Source organism: Coturnix japonica, chromosome 2 (genome assembly GCF_054131305.1).
Source record: "Coturnix japonica strain WE chromosome 2, WE-NBRP24, whole genome shotgun sequence".
In the NCBI taxonomy this organism is placed as follows: Eukaryota; Metazoa; Chordata; class Aves; order Galliformes; family Phasianidae; genus Coturnix; species Coturnix japonica.
The window spans coordinates 96,333,438-96,351,520 of NC_140664.1; the positions used below are offsets into that span (position 1 = coordinate 96,333,438).

Consider the following 18,083-nt stretch of genomic DNA (forward strand, 5'->3'; position numbering starts at 1 on the left):
AAAAAATTATTTTACTCTGATATAAACCACCTCATTCTTAGCAACAGTGATCTCATTTTGATAAATTTCCTGATACCTTTAAGTCACAGTCTTTCCAGTGTAGCCAATAGTTCTATTGTTCTAATTTGCATAATTCAAATCAGGAATATGAAAAACTTTTTTAATTGAACATGATATAAATAACATTTTTTTTATTTTTTTTTTTTTTATTTTCTGAATACCCACTTGGAAACATCATGAGCATAATTGAATTTATTGCTATTCCCTTAAGGAATTCTTTCAGCAAGAACAAATCAGAATCAGAGACATGAAAATATCATGTATCTGTTTTCCAAATATATCACTAAACTGTACACAAAATAGATGAATACTTATTAATAGCAGCAAAAATACTGAATGCTAAGCATGATTTTCACAGCTCAGTAGATGTGAAGTTAAAAAAGAAAAAGAAGAAAAAAAAAAAAAAAAGATGTAGCTAGCTAATATGAGTATGTTGGTATGAAAGGTGTTTTTAAGTCTGTTGACATTGATCTGATTGTGGCTTTGGTGGAGTTATTGCCAGCCTAAATATGTTTTGGGTTTTTTGTCTTTTGTTTCAGATGTCTGTTTTAGCACTGTATTTAGGAATGTCAGTGGGTGGCAAAACTCATATGGCTTGGATCTAATTGGTATTGGTTTACTGACTTTGGTAATGCCAGGATTAACCAGTTATCAGCTAGCTTCAGGATCAGTAGCAGCTATGTAGCTGAAAAACCACAATGTCCATACATACATATACAAATATCTAAACAGTCTTTTACAAATAAATACAATGTTTTCATAACATATATATGTTTTCAACATAGCGCTGTACCACCTACTATGGTGGCATATGCCATCTTCAGACAGTTTTGAGTGTTCATTCACATATATTCCTCTTTCCCAAGAGTCACGGTACCTGTTCTGTCTATACTTTCACTAATTCACAATTATTGACTACGTGCATTTATGTATTTACTTATTTATTTGTTTTAAGGAACTGTAGTCATCTTATGACTCTGCCATTGTACTTTTTTAATGGGCCCCAACCTTTTTTGTCTTGTTCACCTTGATATCTGATCACCACTGTTTACTAAAAACCAGAATTTTTATACTGCAAAAAATTTGAGGGGGAAAAAAGAAACAGATTTTGAATATAAAAATGAAAGTGCTGAACATCTCTGGAAAGGCAAACACTCGATGGTGTGTACTCAGCAGTGAAACAATTGAATTCTTTCTAATATTCATCATAGACACCAAGTTCTGAATCTTACTTCAGTGCATACTTTGTCATCTATCTGCATGTCCTAAAAATCTCAAACTCTTCAGGAGTCAGATTTGAAATTTTTCAAATAAAAAATATGCTTCCAATTCATCCAAACATTATATAGATATATTTCCTTTTTTTTCAAATGTACTGGTTTCAACAAATCAGATTTTTTAAATCAAAAAGCTTTTCTAGTGGCCAAAGGTGTGTGATTAATATGGCCAAAACACAGCTTTTGCTTTCCTGTTGCCTTCCTTTAGCCGTTGTTTCTCCCTCAGTTTTTCCATCAGCAGTGTACAGTACATTTTATTTTTTTACTTCTTTGTTCATATTTGTGCAGTGCTTTCTTGTGACAGCTGGCTCAGGTGTAATCTCCAGAGGAAGAAGGAAACTGCACCCTCCTCTAGTGATATTTTAGGTGCCCAGGATTAGGCTTCCAGCTTACTGTTGTGTCTCTTGTGTGGTCTTCCACTTGCTACAATCTGGTTTCTGGTCCCTCTTTGGGAAAGAAAAGTCTTATCAGGGCAGAAAAGTTTTCAAATAGCCACATCTCCAGGGTAATGAAAAGAGAATCTTCAAGGGATTAGAGTGGGCTGTGCAGATCTTGCTGTAACTCTGAAAGTCACTGGCTTAGCTGAAGCCAAGTCAGAAAGTGAGGACCTGCATACACAAATGCTGAAGGCAGGAGGGGTGTTGCATTAAAACTGTTTGTGATCTGTCCTCCCTGACCAGTTTGGCTTTTCTTTATTTAAAGAACAAGTCATTTTAATTTTTATCTTTTAATAAAAATGTTGTCTTTTTCTTGTAAAAATCTTTTGGTTTTCCTTAGGAAGTGAGCTATAAGGATAATATCCAGGTAGGTGTATCTGAAATCTGCTGGCAGTCTAGGATTAGGATCTGTCATTCTCTGTGAGCTAAACATATTCTTTTCCTTAGACCCATGTTACAGATAATCTCTTTGATTCAGACCTTGGCCCTGAGATCTGCCTGCCTAGGATATGTCTCTGTCTTTCCATTTTTACGTACCTAATAATTTTAAGGTCATCTTTTCATTATGCTCAGGGTCTGCATTAAGTGTTGTATACCTCACATACTACAGTTTCCTCCTTTTTTAGTCTGAATAATATCACTACTTCTCTGTTCCCTTTTGTTTTAAATGTTGTTGTTAATATTAGCTCCCCAAGTAGTTTTTGTAGTCTCAATCTCCTTTTTTCCTCTACTAGTTTCTTCCTCTGGCAGCACAGAATACAATAAAATTTGGGCGGGGGGGGGAGAAGACTATTTTATTGCTCATATATTTGAGAAGGAGATGGAGGAAGGAGAATAAAATTGAGATGACAGTAAATGAGATAATTTTGAAATGCAAACATTTTTCTGAAGTCCTCTGCATATTTCTTAACTACTGAGGGGGAAAAAAAAAAAAAAAAAAAAAAAAAACAATGGCTGGAATGATGATATCCACATTATCTACTGAAAATTAAATGGCTTTGTCTTTTTTTTTATATATATGTACATATTTAGGTCCGAACATGGATTCTTACAGTGGGATATACAACTGCATTTGGAGCAATGTTTGCAAAAACGTGGAGAGTTCATGCCATTTTCAAAAATGTAAAAATGAAGAAAAAGGTGAGGGGAAATTCTCATTTCTCTGTTAATACCGTTATCTAACTGTTTTGTTACATATCCTGGTTTGCTGGGTTTGCTGACTCTGTTCACATGTCACGTCCAAGTATCCTGACTAGTTTGATATTTGGGCTTTTTTGATCTCCTTTATAATGTGAGCTGGAACCAAGCAGCAGCTATAGTAGCCATAACCTAAGTGCATTCTATCCTCACTCTTGTCTGATATACAGATTTATATACTCAGAAGACTTATGAATTCAGAACCGTTAGGAAGTGTTTCCCATATAATAATAACATTTAAATGCTTGTTTATGAAATCCTAAATATTAATCAATATATAAAATAAAGAAGAATAAATAACTAATATCTTAAAATTAATTACAAGTAGTGTCTGAACCAAAACAGGAAGCCCTGCGTGGATGAAGCTGGAGACCATCCTTTGTGCTCCTCTTCAGAGCCCTCTGTAATGTATCTATTTATGCTCCCCAAGTCCAACATGTATTTTCTAAGTCTTAGACTTCCTGTGTTAAAGACTTTTCACCCAGGCCTGAGCTAGTAACTCACTCTCCTGAAAAGCAAAATTTTGTATAGTAACTATGCTTTTAGCTATATGGATACAAATCACTGTAAATTAGTGGTTATGCAAAATACTGACAATGCAGCACATAAAATCACTTAATGAATTTAATTATATTGAGAATTTTATCATTTCTACAGTATGTGCTATTCCAGACAGGAGTGAACAGTACTTCAATGGACTATTATAAATTGTTTGCTTTATGTTGTCGTTTTTTTAAGAAAACATTTAATCTTAGAGCTACAAGTTGCAACTCAATAATACTCAATGGCTGTTAATTAAATATCATCTTCAAGTTCTGCACAGTGCCTGTTCCTCAACAAGCCCATCAAAAGTGGCAGATTGCAATTGTTTATTTGCAACTGAAAGGTGGAAGGTGAAAGGTGAAAGGTTTTAACGTTAGTAGTGGTGTAAGGAGGATGAACTTCCAGTCATTTGGATGCTGACCAATGAGTTCTTTTTTTTGAGTGATTCTGGAAGAGTCAAGGGTATCAGGATTATTAAATGTATTGAGATTAAGTAAAGAATACTTTTGGTTCTGTGAACTGTAATTATTATCCACAGAATAACCGTGATTTACATTGTTGGATATCTTGTCCAGAGCACAGGCATGCATCTTCCAAAATAGCTTTCTTGAAAGAAAATGTGAAACAAAGTAGCTATCTACAGTAAATGTTTACTAATCATGCATTTTCTGTCTTTAATTTCCCAAGACAGATAAAACTGTATTTAAGAGATGATTCAAAACCATTACATTCTTTACTTATGTATCGTAAGACATTTCCATTTTCAGTAGTTGTAGTTTACAGACAAAGCATTTTGTGTCTATTAATGCACAGACAATACAAATTTTCACAGTCTCATCAGAACAGATCAGGATGCCCTCCATCTGCAAAGCTCTGTTACCATCTTTGATCTTGCCAGGGCCCAATGGAAGCAAATTAAAAACATTTTAATTTTACCCAGATCTGAAACAGGGGTGCAACGAAATTGATTTTCGTTAAAAGAAAATGACAAAATCAGTAGGGGAAATTTTTTTTTTTTTGTTTAGTTTTAAAGATGTTTGGTTTTGGTTTTTTTTAAGGTGTTAGAAAGTAGGATGGAACTTACATTAAAAATAAGTGTAACACTTATAAATAAGCAGTGGTTCTGTTTTTGGTAGGACCCCTTACTGTTGGTTTAGATCGCATCTGCTTAATGTGTGGTGGGGACTGCTTTTGTGTTTTCCTGACCAGCAGAGGAGGACTGTCTGCAGGCAAGAGGAAAGAGAACAGCAGTAATGGGAAAGCATGTGGTGTGCTGGTGAAGCTTGCTGAACCGTTTGCAGATGCCAGTCCTGGTGAAATTTAGAAGGTTGTGAAGCTGTCTTTTTTTCTGGGTGCTTTGCTGTCCCTAGAGGTGCAGGTCTCAAGGGGCTTTCAAGAGGTCCTGCATGGGTGACAAACAATGCCAGTGCACAAAGCAGACAGTTCACTTCTGATGAAGACCAGATAGGTTTTAAAGGCACCATAAACTTCATATATTCTGCTCCTACAAAGACAAGTATTTGTCCATTTGAAGGTGAATGCAATAAAGCATTATTATCTAGGCCACAATGCTGCACAATGTGCAGTTCATATTTGAAAGCATAATACTTCACTGCTGGTACTGCTTTTGGTAATCTTGTCCTACCTATAACACATTTCATTTTAGCAATGTCTATTTGCTCTTCATCCTTTAAGTAAGAAATCCAGGGAGGGATATTCTACATTTCTTTTTCATTGAAAATTCTGTAAATGTACACAGTTATTACCACCACTGTAGAATTCTGGCGGTATATAACTTCACACTGCATTGTTACCAGATGAATACAGAATATAGTTGCAAAAGGAGATCTTGCTTAAGCAAAGATCTTAAAAGAATTGAATTAAAAGCATCCTTGCTTAAGACTTGTGCTGCTGTAGTTTTGCCAATGCTATCCTGTTATTTGGTTATACATTGTAAGCTTTTCTCTGTTCTTAAACTTACTCTGTGATTATACCTTTCTCACAGGTGAGAAAGGCTTAAAGAACATAATAAATGGGGATGAGATATGGTTGCTAGTTCAGTGTTAGAAAACTACAACCAACCATGAGAGAAAAGTGGCTTGCAGGTTTGACTTCTTCACTTAGCTATACCTGGCAGTGCTGTTAGGCTGTGGCAGACTTATTTTCTTATGTTGAGTATAATTTTAGTCCTTAAAGACTTCTGAAGAGGATAGTGGTGTTCATGCATCAACAAGACAGGGGCTAGTACGAGCTGCTGTATCAATGCTAGCATGGCAAGGGAAGCCTAGCACTTGAACTGTGGGGCCAAAAGATATAGAGGGGGAAGGGGCTGAGCAGAGAGAATCAGATTCTCTATGAAGGGCTTTTGAATGAACTAGGTCCAATGTGGATAGAAAGAATAGGGGAATTCTTGGGATTATAAACTAGTACAATAGTTAACAAGCAAATGAAGGAAGAATGAGTTTAGATAAGAATTCCCTAAGAGTTAAAATACAATTGAGAGACAGCAAAGAGTTGAAATGGGGGAGTAGGGGCAGCTCTGTAAGAAGTGGTCAGGAAAACTGAGTGTGGTACAATGTAGCGCCAGAGTCTGGGATTCAGGAGGCTAGCTGTAGCTGATAGACCAGGCCTGGTTTAGAATTAAATTACCATCGAAATTCAGAGACAGACAGGGGCAGATAGGTATATAATAGAAAGGAAAATCAGCATAGGAGGCAGAAAAGAATAAGAGGGAAGAAAAAAAATGAAATTAGAACTCACTACAGTGGATGCACAGAAGTGTGGGCTTCTTCTCACAGCATAAAAGTTGAATGAGATTTTACAGTTTTGCCACACTTTTTCTATTACTATATATCTGTGAAACCTATGAGCAAAATATATGCCACTTGCAGTAGCTTCTAGTTATTCTTTTAGCACAAAGCTGATGAGGTGTGAGAAGATCTAAGGGTTCCTTTTGCCGATGCATGCACTTCTCTATATAATTGAGTTCTCTTTCTTTTCAGTTTCTTTAAGAGGAATGGACTCATGAAAATGTCAAAAGGCTGGTACTGTGGCTAAGAACTAGATCACTGAAAACCTACAGCTTGCTAATAATGAGATTTCTACAATGTACATTTGTTCCCCACGTGCACTATAGGACACAAACACAGCCTAAATGTTCTGCAGGATGCCAGTGTTACTGAGCACACACAGTGAGTTTGCTATGGGCATGCACATGTATAATAAAAGAGGGAGCTTTCTGCTGGAATCTTTCTCACTTAACCAGAAAAGAAATACATAATTAAAAAGGCAATAACAGTTTTCAGATAGGTGGTCTCATATACACAACAGTTAAATAACACTGTGAAAATAATTAATTCCTGGCTTTGGTAGAATTTGATGGGGAGACCCCATTGCAGTGTTCCAATACCATCTTAGGTGAGGGAGAAACTTTCTAACATGGTCTGATAGTGATGGTGCAAGCAGGAATGGCTTTAGGTTAGATTTTAGATTTAGGTTAGATATCAGGAAGAAATTTTTTTACATAGGAGGTAATGAAGCACTAAAACAGGCTGTCCAGAGAAGCTGTGGTGCCCCATCCCTGGAGTCACTCAAGGCCAGGTTGGATGGGGTGCTGGACAGATGAGCTGCTGAGGGATTGGGACTGGATGATCTTTAAGATCCTCTCCAACCCAAGCCATTCTATGATGTCTTATGCTTTAGCAATCTCTGTGAGACAGTTTTCAGACAAAGATAGCATTTGTAGGATTTCTCATATTTCAGGGGCAAATTTATTACCTAAGTGTAGTAGAGAAGGAATTTTCAAACGTTTTAGCTCATTGACTTCTCCACCTCACTATTAACGTAACTTTGGTCAGCCCTCTTCCTCAATTCTTACACTTAATGGTCCATAAGTAGAGAAGCATGGAATAGTAGATGAGACAAGCAACCATCTGTATCCTTTGTGCAGAGCAGATCACGTGGGTTGCTCTGAACATCCCCTCCAGCCAGAGTGGGCAGCAGCTGGCTGTGTGCTGTCACCCCATGGTGCCAGCTATGTGGAAACTATGAAACTATGAGGAGCTGCAGCTGCAATGAGTGTCTCTGGGGAAAAACAAAAAAAAAACAAACCACAGAAGAGAGCAGCTGGAGGCCACACACTTGTAAGCTTTCTCTTTACAACTTGTTTCAGTTTATTGCTGACTTATTCCCTCATTTGAAAAATTTTGCAAGAAAGATGGAAATTCCCATTACTGGAGGTGTTCAAGGCCAGACCATAGGGGGCTGTAGGCAGCCTGGTCTAGTAAAGGCACATGTGAGGTGAGGGAGTGATCTGAGACAGCCAGCGCAGCATGGCCTATCTGGTCATGTTCTGTGAGGAAGTAACAGAATTGGCGGACAAAGGAAGGGCAGCTGATTGTCATCTACTGAGACTTATGCAAGGCCTTTGACATGGTCCTCCACATCCTTATCTCTAAATTGAAGAGATTTGGATTTGAAAGGTAAATTGTTTGGTGGATGAAGAATTGGTTGAATGGTCACTTCGAGAAGGTTTGCTTCATCCTCACTCCATGTCAAATGCTATTGTGTCAGAATACCCCTCTGCTGCCATCTATCACAAGGCAACAGTGTGTAACAGGATATTGGTGGGAAGGTTCAGTGTCTACTGCTATACCACCACCATCTGCCCCGATGTAGTGGGCTGACATAATAAAATAGAGGGCACTGCTTTCAGAGCAGGCCTCATACGATTCTATGACTGTGATTCTGGGAGAACATTTTTTTCAATCTAGCTAGAGCCTTTTGTGCCTCTAACAAAAAGCTATGCCTTGGGTTTCCCTTAGGGTAGACATGTATTTCACTAAATATAAATGTGAGAGATCCTAAGAAGTCTGAAAAGATGATGAGATGTATCAGGAGCCAAAAAGTTGCCTTGGGTAGCCATAGCAAAAGAACAACAAGTTATTAGAAGCCATCTTCAGTAAATGAACAAGCACATGGGTAACTAAAGAAATTTTCAGTGTTATCAGTCTTTCTTTGAGGCTAAGAAAGATGTCACCAGTTTGAAATTTGCTTATGTATGGGATTTTTATTTTTTTTTTTTCCATTATGAATATATGCCACTGGACCAAATAATCTGTGATACATACAGTGCAGTGTAAATTATTCAGGTAGACCTTCATGGGTTATTCATACAGAGACATAGTGCTTTCTGAAGTGATATAAAGGGAAACCAAATTATTTCATTACTTTTCCTCCCACAAATAGCTCCCACTATAAATTTTAATTCCAAAGCTTCCAAATACTAGTATCCGTATATAGATATAAAATAAACATCCTGATTTTATGAAGAACTGATTAGCCAAAATGCCAGCCAGGGAACAATAGGAATCACATTTCTAAAATTTACATTCATATCAACATGGATTGGGGAGCTAAATCTCAAGCTTTTGGGGGTAATTTATATATGTAAATTACTGCATGGTACAGTTTTATAGGGCTAGATCTCAGTGGCAACGAAAACAGTGAAAACTGTGTGAAACATAACTACTCATAAATGGTACTACAACCATAATTTCTAAGTATTATGAGAGTAAGAGATGACAGAGAAATAGAGAGCATGTCATTATATAGTATGAGGCTGTTTATTCCTGAATAGCTTGAAATTGGATTGTAAATGTAATCAAGTGCATTGATGTCCCCAGCTATTTGGTAATGATGTAGTATGCTTTCCCACAGAATTGTTCATTAAGGAAAATATTAAAGTCTAGATATTTTAGTGTTATCTCAGACAAAATCAGAACATTTCTTTCAGACCATTCAAATCCTTAGTGCACTTTTTTCCTAAAGGTTGGAATCCCTTTTAGCACTGCAGTGAGAATTCATGTCCCTGGTAGAAATTCCTCCATACTAAGGGTTCACACAATCTTGGACTCAGCAGATGTATTTCTTTCAAAGATGATTTTGACCTTCTGAGTTAATGGAAAATGAAGGTCTCTGAAGACAGCCTATCTAGCTCTATGTATAATGTACAGAATTTAACTCAATGATAATGTCCATTTCTATGGCTCTATGCCAAAACTGTACATATCAAGAGTGATTTGTTTCCAGTAGTGGCAAGTTGCATTTCTTTAATGTGGTTTTGGTTTTTAAAATACTGCAATATTTTTTTCTTTTTTTTCTTCTTTTCTTTTTTTTTTTTTTCCATCTAAAGAGAGTTTTGTGAAATAAGCTGTATTATATAATTCTGCATGCCCCCAATGGTTAAATTAGTGATGTTAGTATTATAATCATCTCTTGGATTCTCCAGTGCATTATTGCATTATCTGAGGTTCAAAGACAAGGAAATTTATAACTTTTCTAAACTCTTATTGAATCTTTCCTCTTCTCTAACTTCTCTAAAAATCGTACCTTCTTCTCCCTATGCTTGCTTTTGCTGTCTTTTGTATGAGATAGAAAACCAGTAAGGCATCTTCTAACTGAATACTTTCATCTAGCAGCAAAGAGTGGAGTCAAAGCATGTATATTTGTAAAAGCCGTGACTGAGGAAGTGAATCTACCCAAATGCTTCGCAGTTATTCTGAGCACGACTCAGCAAGGAGGAAATAAGGCTTTAAAATGCTGGTGGCTGTCTCTTCTAAATTCTCAGTATCTAGTTGTCCATTATTATCAGTAGTACCATGCTCTCCATTATCCTGGAAAACAGAAAAACTCATAAAGTTCAGACTGCTAGTCATCTCAGAAGGCAACTGAAAAACATATGTATAATCAGATACACAGATCTTTCGTTAGATTAATTAAGGTATTTCTAAGAAAGTAAAATGTCTTAAGCTTTGCTTTTTACTACCAGAAATACTGGTATGTTGTTGGTCAAAAAGCTTGCTTGTACGGAGTATGTTCTTTAAAATTTTAGCATTCACTCATTAAAACTATAATTGCATTGTGGAAAGTGTTCCCGATACTAATCATAGAAGCTATTATAGGAAATACTCATAATAGCTGTTGAAAAAACACTGTGGAGTTATTGGAAACAAGTGCATAATGTGTTTTCAATAGCCCTTTTTTTCTCATTCCATTACACAATAGAAATTAAGAATGTATTTCAGAATAGTTCTCTAAAATATTAATGGCATTAATAAGTGGGAGATAGATGGCCCTTTGCCCACATATGAGAAAGCTCTCTTATCTACCATTGACTCTGCATCATTCCTTTCATGGCACCATTCCACCTGTACTGACCCACTTAATGAAGGAAGCCACCGTAAGGCATCCATTAATCATACTGGGAGAAATGAAAGGGCAGTTTGTGTAATACAGAGACTATCTTAAAGGCCAGATCCATTTTTCCAACACTGTAGTCTTTATCATTTTTTTTATTTTTTTTTTTCTAGACAAACTCTGTTATCTTTTTTTCCTTCCACACTGGATGTAGAATGGCTACAAGTGTGACAGCTGCTCAGTTTGCATGCAAGACAGAGAGGAACACTGGGTTTTAGACTTGCAAAGACTTAATTCATTGCTGTCAATACTATTAATTTCATGCAGTAAGATCTAGCAATGTTTGCAAACAGATCCTTTAAAGAGGTTCTCTCTCTCAGATTCCTTCTAGGGAGGGAGCAGCTCAAAAGTAGTTACTGCATGTGTTCATCCAAATAAATGCCACAAGGTTAGGAACATATCTGTCAGCTAAACTAGAAAAGGTTGAACTACATAATAGAAACCAGAACTAACTTCTAAGTAGGCAAAGATCAAGTAACTTGAATAAAAAGAAAATATATGTTTATCTCTTAATTTGTAAATAGATACAGAAATACTCCCAGCCTTATTATATTTATATGTATTCAACAGAGAGAAAAAACAAAAACAAACAAAAAAAAATTAAACTCAGGAGTTACCTAATAGATCTTCCCTTAAATTCAAATATACCTTAAATTCAAATATACTTGATTCTGACAAAAGGGAGGTGACGTTCCTGGTAACAGGCAAAGTAAACCTTAAAGGCAGGAGGAAATGAACTATTGAATCCATGCTGGAAAGCTATTCATGAAAAACTGTTGCATCCTGGAGAAGAGAGTAAGTCTTCATATATAAGTCTTTGATGTTGGTTTAAAATAGTGAGCTTGGCTTTAAGGTACATGTCATATATGAAAAGACAACATTTGCAAAGTCATTTGCTGATAAGGTAAGATAGGAGGGAATGGCTTCAAGCTGTGCCAGGGAAGGTTCAGGCTGGACATTAGGAAATACTACTTCTCTGAAAGAGTGGTCAGGCAGTGGAATGGGCTGCCCAAGGAGGTGGTGGAGTCACCAACCCTGAAGGTATTCAAGGAACATTTGGACACTGTGTTGAGGGATGTGGTCTAGTGAGAACGATTGGTAATGGGCGGATGGTTGGACTGGATGATCTTGTAGGACTTGGTGATTCTGTGATTCTGTGATTTGGTGATGACAAATAAAGCCTGCCTTAGCCTTAACCACAAGAAGCAATTCTAATGATTTCTTGCTGTTTTACCGAATTATCTGTTGATATCATACACTGGTTGAGGATAGGGTCCTACAGAGCACAATGGCTGTGCTTTAGAAAACCATCAAAACAAGTAACAAAAATTCCATGGGGAAATAAATAAATAAATAGTCATTTGGACATTTAAAGTTACTGTGCAAGTAGAACAGCCTGTGATATTTTGATAAAATCCCCAAGATTTTCATGAACAGAAACTTCTTCCCAGGGCTCTAGACAGATTTCCTGTGATCAGATTGCATAGTTCAGGGAAGGTAAGGACTTCAGTCTTGAACTTATTTTACTGGTCACTAAGCCACTAGTTTGCAGATGAGTTTGATGTGCTCATATAGCAGTGTTGCTGAAGAGAAAGTGGCTTACCAGTTGCTGTTCTGAAGAAATTTGTTTGGAAGACAGATAGCTTCATATCCAGTTATATAGTCCAGTCTGGTTGCAATGGCATTTATAATAGTGGGTTGATCTGCCAGGATGAGACAGATTCACCTATCCAACCGCAGATGGTAGAAAATATTATTCACAGATGCTGCTGTATGAGATCTTGGCTTCAACAAAGGCTCAGGAGCACTCCTAAAAATGGATTTTATTAGTTACTGTGCAATTCTTCCAAGATTGATTTACTGTATGCTAGATGGAGGGTGAAAAGGGGAAGAGGAATCAGAACGTTCCTCTGAAAGAAGAATGATATATTTGATGGTAAGGAGTGAGTTACTCATGACTTTCTTTTGTCAGTCAGAGAAATTCTGTTGGATTCACAAGATCTGAGTCAAGACTCCTTCGGTACATCTGGTGTTTCCCAAGGAGTGGATGTACTGAACTTAAAAGTGCTGGTGGGTTGGCGTAATGGCTGGAGAGAAGGAAAGCTGGGCTTCCTACGGGTGGAGTGAGGGAGATCAGCAAGCCTTTCAGAATTGCTGCAAGTGGTATGCCAGTGCCACTGGCAGAGTAAATGCATGTTAGGACAAAAGTGCTAATCACAAACTGAAGAAAAGCTCTTTAAATAGCTAGGGGAAAGGAAGCACCAACATAGGTTAGCATCTGTATTTTCTTCCCAGCAGTGCTCTTATACAAAGCTGTTTTTTTCTGCAGTCTAAAATAGTTTCACTGAGATAGATGTGAAGCATCAAAAAAAAAAAAGCTGTCTGTTTTATTTAATTTAATCTTAGGGTAATCCTCACATAATAAGAGACAAATTGAATTACTGCAATTCTCCCAGTAAAGGTAACATTATTAGAATTCAGCACTGTCAACACCACTAAGTACCCATAGATATGGCCTCCCATTTAAACAAATAATTAAATCTCTGAAAATCTAGTGTTTTGATGAGGAGTTCTGCTCAATAACTGTTTAACCGCAATAGTTTTGCAAAGTAGAGAGCAGGATGAGATTGCATATGTGCAGCAGTCTGCTTACAGACCATTCAAAGTGTACCCGGCATCAGGTTTCACAAAGCTCATTGCAGTAGCTCTGACCACATCCTCAGGTTATCTTATGGACTTTCTTTTCCTTGCCTTCATCCTGGCAGTTTGCTCACTGGCATAAGTAAGGGATTAATAATACCTGCTGCCAGGGACAGTAGTATCCAAGAGAAAGCTTTTCTGTTTTTTCTGTTTCCTCTAATAAGTAAAAAAATACTTGCAAAGAAAAAAAGAAAAAAGAAAAAAAGAAAAAAAAAGGCTAAGAATTAGCATGTACAATAGTGCAAGGTCAGCTACAAGCGAAAGTTGAACATGAGCAAGGAAGGGCAATTAGCAGTGTGCTCATAAGTAGGAATTGATAATATCAGATATGGCAATTTCTTTTGACCCAGTAATGAGTGGATTATCAGTATTACTGATTTTAATTGTCTCCTTTCACTCTTCTGCTTCTGGAATTGCTGTACTGCTATTTGCAGGTCTTGGTAAATCTGCATCTGATGCAACTCTAATTTCAGTATCAATACAGTTGGTATAAATTGGGTTGTATTTCTCTTGTTTTACTTGTCCTAGGAGTCACAGTAGAAATACTCACTATTTTCACTGGAAAAAATATATATACTGGAAAAGTATGACAACTGATGTTTTGAGTTTGGTTTTTTTTTTAATAAGGATATTTTATGATTCAGTACAGCAGAGGGAAACATTTCTGACAGATTCTCTTCACATAGCTCAAGTTACTTGAATGCATTTCTTTGGCTAAAATTAATGGCCCTCACACACTCATGGCAGGGGGTGGGAAGAAAGTTAGGAGCACACTTCAGAAAACTCATTTCTCTGGTCCTACTGAGATGGGTAGGCTAGATTCCCTCTTCTCAGCTCTTGTGAGGCCCCATCTGGAGTACTGCATCCAGGCCTGGGGCCCCCAGCACAAGGATGTGGAACTTTTGAAGTGGGTCCAGTGGAGGGCAACTAAGATGATCAGAGGGCTGGAGCACCTCTCCTTGAGGAAAAGTTTAGGGAACTGGGCTTGTTTAGCTTGGAGGAGAGAAGGCTCTGGGGAGAGCTCATTGCAGCCTTCCAGTGCTTGAAGAAAGCATATAAACAGGAAGGGGAATGGCTGTTTACAAGGGTGGCTAGTGATAGGACAAGAGGGAATGGTTTTAAACTGAGACAGGGGAGATTTAGGTTAGAGATTAGGAGGAAGTTTTTCACATAGTGGGTGGTTACGCACTGGAACAGGTTGCCCATAGAGGCTGAGGATGGATCCCTGGAGGCATTCAAGGCCAGGCTGGATGTAGCTCTGGGCAGCCTGGTCTGGTGGTTGGTGACCCTGCACACAGCAGGGATTGAAACTACATGATCATTGTGGTCCTTTTCAACCCAGGCCATTCTGTGATTCTCTTTTGAAGTTTTCTCTCTCTGCCCACTGACAATTGAAAGAGCCTAGTCATGTAATGGCTCAACAGCCTACTTCAATACAACAAACCTCATTAATTAAAAAGGCAGACCAACCAAAGAAATGTCAGTAAAAATAACTGGCTAGCCATCTAAGAGGGACGAAAAGCAAATTGTAAATCTGATACTTCAGAAACACTGTAGAGCAAGAATTCCCGGGTGCAATTTTTCAGATGCTTCAGAAACAGATACTGTAAGTTCTTGGAAGGAGTCTACCTTTGCCTTACAATAAAAATAAGCATTATCTTAAAGTAAGAAATTACTTAAAACAGTAATTATTGAAGAGTAATGTTTCTAATAATGGTGAAATTCTTACATATACATATATACACAGTCTTATTGGTGTGTATACTTTCTGAACAAACTCTCAGCGAGAGCAAGATTCTAGAAAAAAAAAATATATATAAGCTTCCGTAAAACAGGTAAATTCTGCATGGATTCAGTACAGACCAAGGGAGTTGCTATGGTAGGTAACTTCTAGTTTAGGCAGTCTGGCCCTTGGAGTGCAGCTACAAATGAGTTTACAAGCTTATCGTCATCTCACATTTCTCACAAGAGTATGTAAGTTTAACTTAGCTTGTTGAGTTAGCAGGTGGAGTGTAAGGTTTTAAATGTGATGAATGATTGCTCCTTCACACGATATGTTCATCCTTACAAAGAAGGTGTTGTCTGTCCCAGAGTGGGAAATAGACTGCCTCTCCCTCTGCCTGTATTTTATGCATGAGGATTGAGGGACCCTGACTGAACAGTGGCTGAGGGAAGAATGGTTTCTCCTGCTCGTAAGCCTTCTGTGGTGCTTTCTGGTGAACAGCTTTGGTGAAAACACTTCTAACTTTATCATGAGGGAGCTGTTTTCAGGATCACAGATTTAGACCTAAGTGGGCAGATTTCATCTAATCCAAGTTCCATTTGGACTTGACTGCCCATGTTTTTTCTCACTTAGTCTCCGCTTAAATCTGGAGCAGCATTTAGGTGTGGTTCACCTATGTCCTGTTTAGAGCTATTGAATAAAGATGAACAATGCATAGACATTTGTTTCAGAGGGTAATTTCAGGGATTAGCAACCTTTATTTCATCTTTGGCTGCAACTTTATTAAGAACTGAATGGTCAGGCACAGTTGTATTTTCCTAAAATAGACTAAAGACAGAGAATCTTAATACCTGCTCTCCTTTTCCCAGACTGAGAACATACATTGCAGTATTCACCACTTCCCTGCCAAGCCGCCTTTTCCTGCAAAATTCTCATTTCCAGACTGTTCAGCAGTGATACAAAATTGAATGAAAAGGAGCATCTTTATATTCACCCTCCTTTCCTAGCACACCTTTGCTATCTCTGATGAGATGGACTTCTTGCCTCATACATACATGAAAAATGTCACTTTCTGGTCATAATGATGGTAGCTACATGGATGTAAATAACTGGTCACAGGAAATGAAAATAATGCCTCAAGTCCTTAAAGTAATTCTGATTGCTAACCTTATTTCTATGTTTAATTTACTCAAAATGGTTTGGTAGCATAACCCAGTAGCTTAGTAGAGTGGTGTACAATACTGAAGAAACTTCTTTCTAAATGAAGAATGTATTGCACCAGATCATATGAAAAACAAACTTTCTAAGGTTCGTTTTACATTATTTCAAGTTGCATTTATTTCTATCCTTTTCTCAAGTTTAGTAGGAATTCAATGCAAATATTCTAAGCAGGAGTGCTAGCCTTGCCTGTATTAAGGTTATGGCTTTATTTCAAAATCCTACAGTGTTTATCAAATTGAACTGAAATTATTAAGGCTTAATATTTTTGAATATTTCATTTGAATGAAACCAACTATGGAAAACTGCATGAGTTTGTCCATATTAAAACAATCTGGCAATATCTTTTGAATATTGAATGAGGATTCATTAGTAATAAAAGTATACATTCATTAAAAAAAAAAACAAAAAACAACCAAACAAAAAAAACACAGAAACGTAGGCACAAGAAAACTTACATAAAATTAATTTAAGCCAGAATTTTGGAATTTGCTGACCACTTAGCAACTGAAATAATGCACTTATAATGTATTTTATTTATGTAGCGGTGTGTCTAAAAGTAATAGAAATAATATAGGGATAGCATGCAACTATACAAGACTGTAATACATAGTTTGAACTGTTCTTGTTATTAATTTTTTTTTTTCTCTTTTTCATGTGGAATTAAAAAATGTTTAATTAGCATATGCTTAACTGCCCTTCACTATTGCAGTGTAGAAAAAATATGTCATCCCTATCTACTACCTGGGTAACTGAGGGAACTTATATATAGATATATAAAGATATATATATATACACACACATACACAGAAAAACATGAAACATCTTGAACTTACCTTTCAGTGCCTTGCAAACATATTTTCCAGATCGAACAAAGTTGTGAGAAGGTCTGCACTGTAGATCATAATGAAAACTCTATCCCAGTTTGATTCCTTCTGTTCTGAGACATGTTGCAAACATTTTTCCACGCTTGCATACATAAACACAATAGCAGATCTCTAAAATAGACATTTTTTAATTTCTCAGGTGTAAATTTTAATGCTGGGCTTCAGTATTAATAATTAAGAAATCTCCCATTTTCTCTTTAGAATTCTGAATGCACTTTTGATACTTCTAATAACCACAAAATGAACTAAAATAATTTGTGTCTTCTTGCTTTCATCTTTTAGTATTTCTGAAACTTTTCCCCATTCATTGTTAAAATACCCTTTAATTGGCAACCTGTGTTTCTCTTGCTGCATAGAACTAAAGCTGTACAGGTATCTATCCATGGCTCATGGGAATTTCCCTTTTCTTTCTTTTTTTTTTTTTTTTTGTCTCTCCAGATCATTAAAGACCAGAAGCTAATGGTGATAGTTGGAGGGATGCTACTGATTGATCTTTGCATCTTGATTTGCTGGCAGGTTGTGGACCCTTTAAGAAGGACAGTGGAAAAGTATAACATGGAGGTATGTCCTCGAGCCCAAGTAGTACTTGTGGTTGTGTATCTACAGCATTCTATAGGAACCTCCTATATGCTTTAGTTTATATGAAAGCAAATCGTGCATCTTGGGGAAATAAACATTCTGTATTTAAAAGCAAATAGAAATGAAACAACTGCAACCAAAAGAAAACCTATCTGTGGTTGAAGGTGCTACTTTCCTATCACTTCTGAGAGTTTTTAGATGAAAG

At 37.0% G+C, this 18,083-nt stretch overlaps 1 protein-coding gene across 2 annotated transcripts in view; it reads left to right on the forward strand.

Annotated features, from left to right (window-relative positions):
• GABBR2 (gamma-aminobutyric acid type B receptor subunit 2) overlaps positions 1 to 18,083 on the forward strand; it is a 438,554-nt gene that overhangs the window by 294,160 nt on the left and 126,311 nt on the right. The window contains exons 12-13 of one of the 2 annotated variants that reach the window (XM_015854241.3): positions 2,807 to 2,914; positions 17,738 to 17,860. In XM_015854241.3, coding sequence (XP_015709727.1) covers positions 2,807 to 2,914; positions 17,738 to 17,860 — 231 coding nt within the window. The remainder of the gene's footprint in view (positions 1 to 2,806; positions 2,915 to 17,737; positions 17,861 to 18,083) is intronic. The other variant, XM_085538106.1, reaches the window with a different exon arrangement.